Source organism: Salmo salar, chromosome 20 (assembly GCF_965601325.2).
Source record: "Salmo salar chromosome 20, fSalSal1, whole genome shotgun sequence".
In the NCBI taxonomy this organism is placed as follows: domain Eukaryota; kingdom Metazoa; phylum Chordata; class Actinopteri; order Salmoniformes; family Salmonidae; genus Salmo; species Salmo salar.
Window position 1 is genome coordinate 20,392,511 of NC_138310.1, and position 10,921 is coordinate 20,403,431.

Consider the following 10,921-nt stretch of genomic DNA (forward strand, 5'->3'; position numbering starts at 1 on the left):
TGAACGGGGTAGGTGCTAGGGACACCGGTTTGAGTGTGTCAAACTGCAACGCTGCTAGGTTTTACCACGCATAACAGTTTCCTGTGTGTATCAACAATGGTCCACCACCCAAAAGGACAGCCAACCAACTTGACCCAACTGTGGGAAGCATTGGCGTCAACATGGGCCAGCATCCCTGTGGAATGCTTGACACCTTGTAGAGTTCATGCCCTGACGAATTGAGGCTGTTCTGGGTGCAGGAATGTGTTCCTGTTTTGTACACTGTGTATACGGTCTTCTACAGCTCTACTGCTCCCTCTGCTGCTATAAAGTAAACTCACCCCACAAACTTCATCAGGCTCACTCACCTATTCACTACTATACTAAATAAACAATTTCCAATTTGCAAAGTCATTAGTTGAAGATCAAAATGATTTTATTTGTAAAAACAACAATATGTAACCACTTCTAGGAGAAATACAGAATATGATATATTTACGGATGGTTGACATTAATACCAGAGGTCTCTTCAGAAGAACACAATTAAAACCAGCATTCTTGCTGAGAAGATATTTCTAAGGAAGAAAGCATTGCTTTTTGTGTTTGCTTTTCAAACTGTGAAACTAGTGTCAAAATTGTCTAGCTAAAATAGATAAGTCTACCATGATATGGCAAATGGTGGATTTTGATTATTGTTTGTTAAATAAAATATGTAGCATGGAAACAATTGAAAAAAATAAATGTTCATTTCAAAATAACGTTATTTTACAAATTAGTCTTATCTACACATTTTAAGCATCAAGTTCAACTAGAATACTTGCAAAATGGGAAGTATGTGATACAGGCCGCTATGCACTTAGGTGGAGAAAGGCTTTGTTTGTAGCTTTTTTACTTGCCCTCGTTCAACTGGTATTGCTTTTTAGTGAGGTCTTAGAGGTGACTTGTATAAGAAACTTGCAGGATTCAGTGGAATGATGTGTCATAATACTTGATGTGCATTGAGTCATGCACATCTTAATCCCTAATGAATAACTTCCCATAGTGCTGTAAACAGAATATTTTAACTTTTGACACCTTTGATTGCAAACCTTAAGCTCCCTCTAAACTGAATTCCCCAAAAAGGTTATGGTCACTGTCCAATTCGTTTTTTTTCTTCCCCAAAGCAAAGGCAGGATCATAACAGGCCTCACAACGTTCCCAAATGAATTACATTGACTTAAAAATGGAAAGGCTCCCATGTTATCCCAAAACATGAAGATTCCAAAAATGTCCCAAAAGTAAGGTCTCAATCACCATGTACAGAAACCCTCTTTGCCCGTCTGCAACGATTGCGTTGAGACAACTAAGCATTGAGTAAAAGGAAGTAGATCACTGACGATTCTAATCACATCTTTGATTTCATCACCATCTTTGCGCCGTCTGGATCGGTCACTCAGTGTAGCAATGAGGTCATGCATGTCTTTCCAATACCACAGAGATACAGTAACTAGCCTGCCAGGTCCATAACACCTAGCACACCTGTGGCAAGGAGCAGAGGTCAACACTTCACAGCTAACTGGCATGGCACACACAGCACCCCCCCAAAAGTGTTAAAAATAGGAACATGCATTAACACATACACGATACAGAGAAGACTATGCATGTTAGCCACAAGACTAATTGGCTTTTAAGGAACCCAAAGGCAGGAATGTGCGATATTGTGAGGAATGTCCAGTCCCCTCTCCCTTTTACATATCTTACATGAGTTAAACGCTACATAGGGACTGGAACAGCCTGGCACAGTGAGGATTTGTCTTGTCTCAGGACATCAGGCCCATTACCACCTGGCTAGGAGAATAAACAGTCACAAGTAATGCTGGTCCGGAGGATTTATGCACACGTACAAGGCACACGTCATGTCAGGTTTCACTGGAAAGTAAAACATGCTTGCATGCTAACGAAGTTCCTTTGAAAGTATGGAAAGTACGGAATTGATAGGGAATGGATGTCCTCAGATTGTACATTCGAGACAAGATTGTTGTGCTTTCCTTTTTAGGAAGGGGAATGTAACAGATGGAAGCACATACCAAGGCTGCTCTCTGGTGGTGAAGAATGGAAGGGCTCTTTGATTATCACCAAGGCTAACTGGGACATTAAACAATATTTATCTCTCTTTCTTAAGCATTCCTATTTCCTACACACACAACAGGTGATTTGGAGATTTGAATGAATATTGAAGAAGAAAAAAAAAACTTGCATTTTGCCCAAAGGAAGGCAGGTTGAGTAAAACCCTAGAACCTGATACACTATTGGCTGGTCTTTGACATGTTTAAAAAAGAATGCATCATGTATACAATAACTACACTACCAGTAAATGAGTAACATGTCTCCCTTTCACATCACTAATAGAGTAAAGAATAATGAAGTAACATATGGATTAAAGTAGTAGAACACTTAGAAGTGATGCATTAGTGAATGCTGCTGACTGTGGTCTAGGCAATACGGTGTCTTAAAAGCAAGCACGGGGGAAGAAATCTATAGAAAAATATACAATTGTCGCTCATAGTTGGGCAGCAGTGCCATTGGCCATGATACACCCAGTTACAGGTTGATGGCGGAGCTGTGCTAGTGCCTGGTAAACAGACAGAGGGCTTGGTTGGCATGCAGAGGGCCTAAAGTGAGTGAGTGAATGGGAAGATCTCAATAGCATACTCCTCGTGCCCTCGCTCCTCATCTCCTTCTCAAAACCCACTGGAGGAGAAAGTCAGGGGAGAGACCTCTGGCATACTATGCAAGTAGTATGCCATTGAGATCGTCCCAATGACAACTAGAACATCCTCCGTAGAGCCATCCTGGAATCTCCCACAGAGGTCAGGGGGCACATATGCCTGGCCTGGGGCAGAGCAAGGCTTTTTGTGTCTGGGTGACATCAGATTTAGACTCTCACTATGGAAGTGAGTCAGGTCCAGGATAACACAGGGATTGTTCCAGTTCCTCTTTCACTATTCACTCCTCCACCTTGTTCCCATCATGCCCAGTTTGACATGCAGTTCCACCCTCTGCCCAAAGCAAGAGCTACAGGTATGTGTCCTGATCTGCCTCTATGCTACTCAGACTCTGTGTGGACTTCTGGAGGGGCGACACTGTTAGAAGAGACTGGCCGTTAAGCGGTGGTTGGTCGCTAAGCGGTGGTTGGTCGCTAAGCGGTGGTTGGTCGCTAGCGGTGGTTGGTCGCTATGCGGTGGTTGGTCGCTATGCGGTGGTTGGTCGCTATGCGGTGGTTGGTCGCTAAGCGGTGGTTGGTCGCTAAGCGGTGGTTGGTGTGGCGGTGGAGAGCCTTCGGGTGTGTTTGGGAGGGGTGTGTCATTGAAGAGGGACTGCTGTACTGTTGAGTCTCTGAGAGTAGGCATAGGATCTCTCAGTGGAAGCTGGGGGTCTCTCAGTGGAAGCTGGGGGTCTCTCAGTGGAAGCTGGGGGTCACCGGCTAAAGGATAAGGGTTGGGGATCTCCATGACAGGAGGGGCTTTCTTCATACTTCCTTTCTTCTTGCTCTTCTCCTCCTTGCTCTTCTTCAGCTGAGGTGTAGGCTGAGGGGGAGGCAGGGGCGACTCTACGATGATGGTGGGGTTCTGACGCAGGTCCTGGCGACTGGGAGGTTCCGAGGCCATAATAGCCCTAGCACCGTGCATTCTGGGAGGGGATTTGCAGTGAAGCTCACCACGGTTCTTCCTCCAGCGCTTCAGCTGAACATGGTGCTCCCTTTCAATGTCCCGCTCTGACACAGGAACCTCCAGAACCTGAGGGAGAAGAAGAAAGGTTACTGCTGGTGGTTGACATTACAGGCACATAGTACACTGTGTTACTAAACAGAAAATTGGTTTAGTCTGCATTGTAGGAAATGTCATGCAAAAAGACCAGGGCTAATGGCCAAGAGGAGAAAAGGCTTTTCAGTAGGGATTCATTCCAGTCCTAATCTTAACCTTGTTAGTAAATGTCAAACTGCCTGAGGCTGAAGGAGCTTCTCACAGTGAGAATGGTCAGAGAGGCCATTGTCAAACTGAAGAGACACTCACACGAAGCCAGGGAAAGGGACTAGACACAGACTAGTCAGAACTGTGGTCAATGTGTCTCTCTCTGCATCACTTGAACTTCCACCCTGAACTCTACATTTCCACAGTACTATAGACTTCTTAACAGCCATTGTCCTCTACAGACAAACACAGATGACTATTCTCAATCTGGGTGAAATAGGGGTGTGATCTCATTCTCTTGGTCCTTTCTACTACTCCAGTCTGCTCAAAGACCATACTTATCCTGCGGTTATGCATCTCTAACTGTGTTTATTATTGGGTAAGTCCTGTGTCTCTCTAGCGTCATCGATTCCCTGCTAGTGAAGTCCTTACCTCCCTGACTAGGAAGCCCTCCTGCATGTAGCGTGGCTCTATGGTCCTCAGCAGCTCCATGGTCTCATACTGGCCCTGACACGCCTTCAGCTTCTCACGGGTACCCAGCATGCATTTCAGCAGCACCAGGCCCACCCGGAAGATGATCTTCACACCTGGGGGAGGGGTCAGAGGTCACACGGTCACTAACTGGACATGAGGGATGATCGCAGATGTTAGAATCCACAATTACAAGCATCACAGGAACTTTATTGATTATCTCATTTGGGTGATCAACAAATAGGAAGAGTGGGATAAGTTGAGCCACCCTTGTTTCTAGGGAACCATTCACAAAATGTATAATTTGACCAAATATTTAGGGAGGTCATCATTTTATGGCGTCTGTGAAGGAAGAAACCACATGGAAAAAGTGGTAAACAAGTTAGGTCCAAAAAACTGTTTTTCACCAAGTCAAATGTTTCTAAACCAAAGTAGATCATTTTAAGACCTTGCTATACATCAATTGGGCTCTCTATAAGCTTCCATAGGAGGTCCTAAACCTTGGATGAAAGTGAATCCTTGTAGCTGTTTTGCGTAATATAGTCAAAATGTTAGCCTTGGGGTAAGTTCAGCCAATGGCCATGGGGTAAGTTGAGCCAATTGAAGTGTTTTCTTCCCAGGTGTAACGCAAGGCATTATGGCTGGGATATGAGGTAACAACAGAGCCTGGTCCATGTTAAAACATTTTTGTAAAAAGGGGTTAAATGTGTTAAGATGATTAAAATTATTAAAAGACCAAAAAGCGATTATGATTGTGTTGAATTGTGCTTGGGAAATAAAGATAGACATGGCTTTAAGAAGGTAGTGTTAATATTTCATTCAGCACAGAAATTTGTAGGCGACTTAACATGCCCTGTCCAGCAGCTCAACTTACCCCATACCCGGGGTAAATGGTGCCGAGACCACTTTTTTTTTAGACAAGCTATGTTTTCAAAACGGTTATGTTTTCATGAATTCCAATTATTTCCAGGGATACCCAACATCCTGAAATATATGTAGATCTCTTTGTTAGAAAGAATACTATATTTCCCTTGACAGAGTGAATTTTATAAAAAATGGCTCAACTTACCCCACTCTCCCTTACTGTAGATGTATAGTGTAAATTGGAGGTCGTAACTGAATGAATGCAAGACAGATGTTTGTATGGAAGTTTCTGCAACAAACCATCACAGAGGAACATGTCCCAGACGCGGAGCACAGAGGCCCAGGGCAGGGTGCGGGAGAAGGCACACATGAACCACTCTGTCATGTAGAGGATGGGCTCCATCTTGTGTTTCTCCAGGTGGCGGTAGACTAAAGGGGAGACGCGCCGAGTCAAGGCATACAGGATTTCTCCATCTAACTGAATGGCCTCCTGCAGGGACAGATGAGCATGTAGTCTCATACTGACAGGATAACAAAACATAACTCGTGTGGTCTAGTTAACTCTATGTGCCTTTTCCTGTAGAGCATTCGTGAAGGGCACATGTCTTACCAGCCCAGCACTGTAGTATCCAGGAAGGTACTTCTCACAAATTTGGACCAGCCCCCAGAACGCATCCTGTGGAAAAACATACAGATGGTGGTGTTAGGACATTGTGAACGGAACCTTCCCTTTCAGAGGAAACCAAAACTAAAGCACACACTAGCAGGCAAACTACAGGTGTAGCATACATAAACAACTCCATCGTAAATAGGTGGTTCAGAAGCTGGTTCAGAGCACTATTCACTGTGCTACACCACAGGTCAGGCAGTCATTGTGAGAGAACCATAGTTCAAGCATGAGCCCAGAGGCACAGGGTTCACCTCAGCAGGCATGTGCATGAGCAGCACAGCAGCAATGGGGGCCTGGGCTTGACAGTAGCCCTCCTCTGGCCTGTATAGTGTGTAGGCCTTCAGAACACGGAACAGGTCCTGTTGCCTGTGTGGGTAAACAAACATACAAACCCATGAACAACAGCAATGAACACACAAGGACAAAGGTCAAACAAGACTAAAAGTCAAACATCAGTCACTGAGTGAGGGTCAATTATTCCATTGTGTGAGACAACTAACCCGTGGCCCCCCCGTGACACAAACATCTCATGGAAGGGGAACTGTCTGTGCAGGTCTTTCTCAATCACATCCAGCTCCTTCGGGTCTCCAGCCTGACTGTCCAGCTCCTGAAACAACACCAGGGAGTCAACCACATTCCCACAGAGTAAAAACACACAGAGAGCAAGAGAAAGAACATAACATAACCAACCTCGAACTTCCCTCGGTTCTGTTCCCTCTTCACTTTTCCCCCTGACAGGTAAAGCCAAGCACGGCCTCGCAGTGAGGGAGGAATCCCTTTCTGACACCGCAGTCTCACCTGTTAAACAGAGACAGAAATGTATTCATCACCAACCAAGGAATGTGCCAGTGAAAATGAAGCTGCACTGTAATAGAGTTGTTATACTACATCTTTATACTGTAGGCCAGTATCGTTGACGGAACAGGACGGACCTCGTATTCAGGGAAAACAGAACAGGCCTTTGGAAATAGGTGATCCAAGACAATATTGTACAGGTTCAGTGGAATAATGGCTTATTCACAGTACTACTCAGTCCATTTATTTTTACTGAGATCATAGGCCCCTCCTCCTCCTCCCAGAAGAGTGAACATCCATGAGGATATCATGGAACAACAAAGTAGAGAAGGGGAAACAGAGACACTATGACCTTCACTGACTGACCTCAATTAACCAGCAAAGCAGTCAGAGGCAAAAAAAATGCCTACTGAATAATTTTGTATATATTTAAGTGTGTGCCTCAGTGCGTTTCATGTGGTAATGCCCTTAACCAAGTCCATACTTGAGATTGCAGTGAGAACAAGCTAGTCGCTGTCAAACCTGAAATCCCACCACCATCTTTGTAACAGGGATGTGAGGTCAGTACAACCACACCCAGAGTCTTGCTCTGTTACTTAGCCCAACATGGAGTCAGTGAGTGAGAAGGGTCCTTGCTATCTGGGTTCCTTGGGACATCCATACTATATTAAGGTTAGTTAAGGTTAGTGTTTACGGTAAGGACCCCCTAAGGATCCTGAGAAAGCACTAACCGGAGACAAAGGGACGGGTTGTGTCACTCCCTGCTGCTGACTCATAGAAAATTAGATGAGGCTGTAGTTGAATAGCTAACGTTAGACACACAAGTAGATCCGGCTAGGCAACTGGAGATGAAAACAACCTGGCCAAAGGCCAAAGACAAGCACAACCTCCATGAAGAAAACTATCATCAAAAGGTCAGCTTCTTCCAACCATTTTAAGTTTACAGAGGAACAAACAGGCCAATGTCTGAGTGACATACAGCTTAATCACTGGCTTGTCTTTGAATTATTAGGCACTGCAAAATGTTGTTGTCGTCCAATACAACCCAAACCCCCAACATGCCTGCCCTGGATAGAGAATGGAAGTAACAGTTGGATTGACACATACAGGGCAGAGTGCCAACAAGATGAAAGTACTAACTAGGCCCCGGTTGGCTAATAACATAATAAGGAGTTGCCACATACTGTGAAAGAACTTATTTAGGATCGTTTGAGGAATAATTAAGACCAGATGGTGAGAAACAGTGTCACAACAGTCTAGACATGGCAACAAATGAAGTCAGACCTATGAATGTTCCAACTCTCAGTAGCTCTCTGACCTTTTTGTGTCTCTTGACCATCCATTTGTCCCAGTTGCTGAGCATGTCCAGCCACTTGACCTCTCGCTGTCTCAAAACCTCTGGAGGGACGTCCTGAGCCCTGGGGGAAGGACAGAAGAACAAGAAGGAAAATATTAACATTTCCAAAACTATATCTAAGAAAAATAATATAATTTCTCAGAAATGTGAGTGTGTATTACAGCTAGTTTTATATAAACTGTGTCTAGAAGAACTACAATGCAAATGTACAGGTTTTGAAGCATTAAAGATAAGAGATTCAAGCAGGGGGAAAGGGAAAAACAGGTAGGCTATCAGAGGCATTCGATTTTCCGTCTACGTACTTAGGCAGGGCGGGCCTGGTGCAGAACCAGTCAAGAGATGAGGTAATGCTATAATGTGGTAATTTTGGCTCTATCCAAGAAACGGAACTGAGATTAGAACACTCACAATGCATGGCAAAATATAGGCCTAACATTTTCTTATAGGTTGGCGTGATGGCGCTCAACTAGTATGTAATCATGAGCACAACCTTGTAATCATGAGATGTAAGAAGTCTTCAAAGAGAGGCCTTTAAATGTGGACCTTCCTATTTCCTAGAGGTCTGCTGTAATTCTGTTCACTCCAGTAGCCCAAAATGTGCAAAGAGCTATAAATATGTGTATCTTCCTTTGCAAGTTTGCCTACCACCCTACACAAATGAAAATAAAACCCTTTTGTCTTCCACTTCCTATACAACCCTGAGCCAGAATAGGCACTCCAACAATAGGGCACCAGAGCTGTGGCACAAGGCCAGTCAACCTCACAGAAAACAGGAAGCTCCCAAGCAACTAATGCTTGGCACAACTTTCACTCATTCCTCCACTCACAGTGTGCTACTCAGCAGGGCCAAGGGGCATGAGCACAAGAACAGAGCCTTCTCACAATCACTTGTTACCTCTGCTCTGGCAAAACCAGAGAGGAAATTGGAAAAGTGCTCATGGAGCAGATAATGAAATACGTAATATTGTTTAGATATGAAGTTGTTTGGAAGGTGAAGGGAGCAGTAGCCCAATGACAGAATCCAGTTGTGCTCCAACTCTATGCATCTTAAGGGAACTATTAATGTTAGGAAAAGAGCAGAATCAAAGTCATAAAAAAGATGTGCTGAACCAAGTGTGGAAGTACATGTGCTCAAGAAAACAAAACCTGGTGTCCCTCCAATCAAAGGGGAGCGTTTGCGTCTCCATGCTGCCAGCAGTTATATGCCATCAGTGTCCATAAGGCATTGTCATTCAAAGACACAACAAAAGAGATGGATGAACAGGAAAGGAGATTAAGATGATAAAGCCGGTCAGCGTAGCCCTTCACACCCCTTAGGTTATTCTCGGTTTGCCTCTAGAGTATTCTGTTCTTATCTTATACAAGACCAAACATTGGACATAAACAAACAAACAATCAGGGGCCTCCCCTGACCTTTAGAGCGGAGAAGTGGTTGGAAGGGAGGGCTGTTTACAGAGATTTTATGTTAGCAAATGTGCTCACGTCTTAAAATAGTATTGTATTTAAATGACACAGCTACCTAGTGAAATAAATCACATTCTGTTAGAACAGTGAGTTTGTCAAGTCCACCTCAAATAGCCCATTCACATATCAACTAGGTGACATGATCGGGTGGTTGATACTAGTGCCATTTATTTTTCATGGGTGGGGTTTGAGACGAGACAAACATTTATAAACACATTTGATGTAGTTCAGTTCATGTACATGTGAAAGAACTGGTATTTGGTAAACAATTCACACCTTCCCCACCCAAGTTGTGAGAGTTAGCCAACCAACTAAAGGAGTGTACAAGCTTACAAATGATGGGGCCATGCGAGCAGAACACCAAGGTTACTTACGATTCTTCTGAATACTGTTGCGCCCCTCCAATAAATCCATATTTATCCGTATGCCTGTCATTGGTGAAGCCGTTGATCTCGGAGTCTGAGCCAAGGGAGCTCTCGTCGTCCATATGACTGCTGCTAATTGTCCTGATACTTCTTGAGTCGGCCGACTTGAGACCATTCTCTATTTTAGCCATGATAGCTCAACAATAACCAAAGTTAACGTTATTTCGTTGGCACTGTCACAACCAACAGTAAGAAACCAGACGAAAGTTTCCAAACAAACAAAACCATTGCCATGGCATGGAACACGTAGCTAGGCTAGCTAATTAGCTAGTGTTAGCCGCTACCAAACAGCCTATCGAGGTTTTTTTTTTTTTAAGTTAGTTAACTACTGTAACTAGCTACTACAGTTAACTAGCTAGTTACTTAATCTGGTTATTAACACAAACAAATACTTAACATGATCTCTGAGCGAGCCAAATTAGTAAATACCGCAAAATCCCCCGTACGATGTTGACTTTCCAGCTTTTCAAATCTGACTAACGCGTTAGCCTAGCTAGCTTGTGATGTGTCAATGATGTATTAGTTCGCTAGTAAGTTAACCGGCTAGCTAAAAACGCATGCTAGGTTGAAATAACTTCCATCGACTACATGTTAATCAAACTAGCACAATTCACCAAAAATGTGAGATTTGTGTTTGTTACGTCGGTGAAGCAAGCTAAACAACGTTTTAGTGTCCTTCCTTCCTGGTCCATGGATTCCGTTTCCTCGCCTGGGGGGGGAAGTTCGGCTGACTCATTTAGTCTGTGTTCAGGGTGTAATTAGTCCAAAACAGTTGCAAAAGGTAGGTCCCTCCCTGCTTCGTTTAAGAAATCCTTTAGTCGATTGACGCATCCCGATAATCGGTCTTCTCGCGAAAACATCTGTATTGTTCGAACGGTTTGACCTAAAAACTATTATGACCACTATGGAAAGGGGAGACTCAAGTGTCACGGGACTCGTCTGTAGG

The 10,921-nt window shown here is 44.0% G+C and overlaps 1 protein-coding gene across 1 annotated transcript; it reads right to left on the reverse strand.

Moving 5' to 3' along the window:
- Positions 1 to 397: 397 nt before the first annotated feature.
- On the reverse strand, positions 398 to 10,889 carry LOC106579927 (TBC1 domain family member 10A). Its single transcript, XM_014160331.3, has 9 exons — positions 9,925 to 10,889; positions 8,048 to 8,147; positions 6,625 to 6,732; positions 6,435 to 6,541; positions 6,186 to 6,300; positions 5,875 to 5,940; positions 5,565 to 5,754; positions 4,362 to 4,516; positions 398 to 3,755 (listed from the first exon to the last, which is right to left on the reverse strand). Exons 1-9 carry the CDS (start codon positions 10,104 to 10,106, stop codon positions 3,105 to 3,107), a joined length of 1,674 nt encoding a protein of 557 aa, XP_014015806.2. The 5' UTR covers positions 10,107 to 10,889; the 3' UTR covers positions 398 to 3,104.
- Positions 10,890 to 10,921: the final 32 nt, after the last annotated feature.

Bases quoted from the DNA above. Each gene is read 5' to 3' on its own strand.
- LOC106579927 (XM_014160331.3), bottom strand. From the start codon at position 10,106: ATGGCTAAAATAGAGAATGGTCTCAAGTCGGCCGACTCAAGAAGTATC. The intron at 6,542-6,624 runs GTTGGTTATGTT...GTGTTGTTTCAG, and splicing joins AGAACCGAGGGAAGTTCGAG to GAGCTGGACAGTCAGGCTGG. The intron at 6,301-6,434 runs GTTAGTTGTCTC...TTACCCACACAG, and splicing joins GTGTCACGGGGGGGCCACGG to GCAACAGGACCTGTTCCGTG.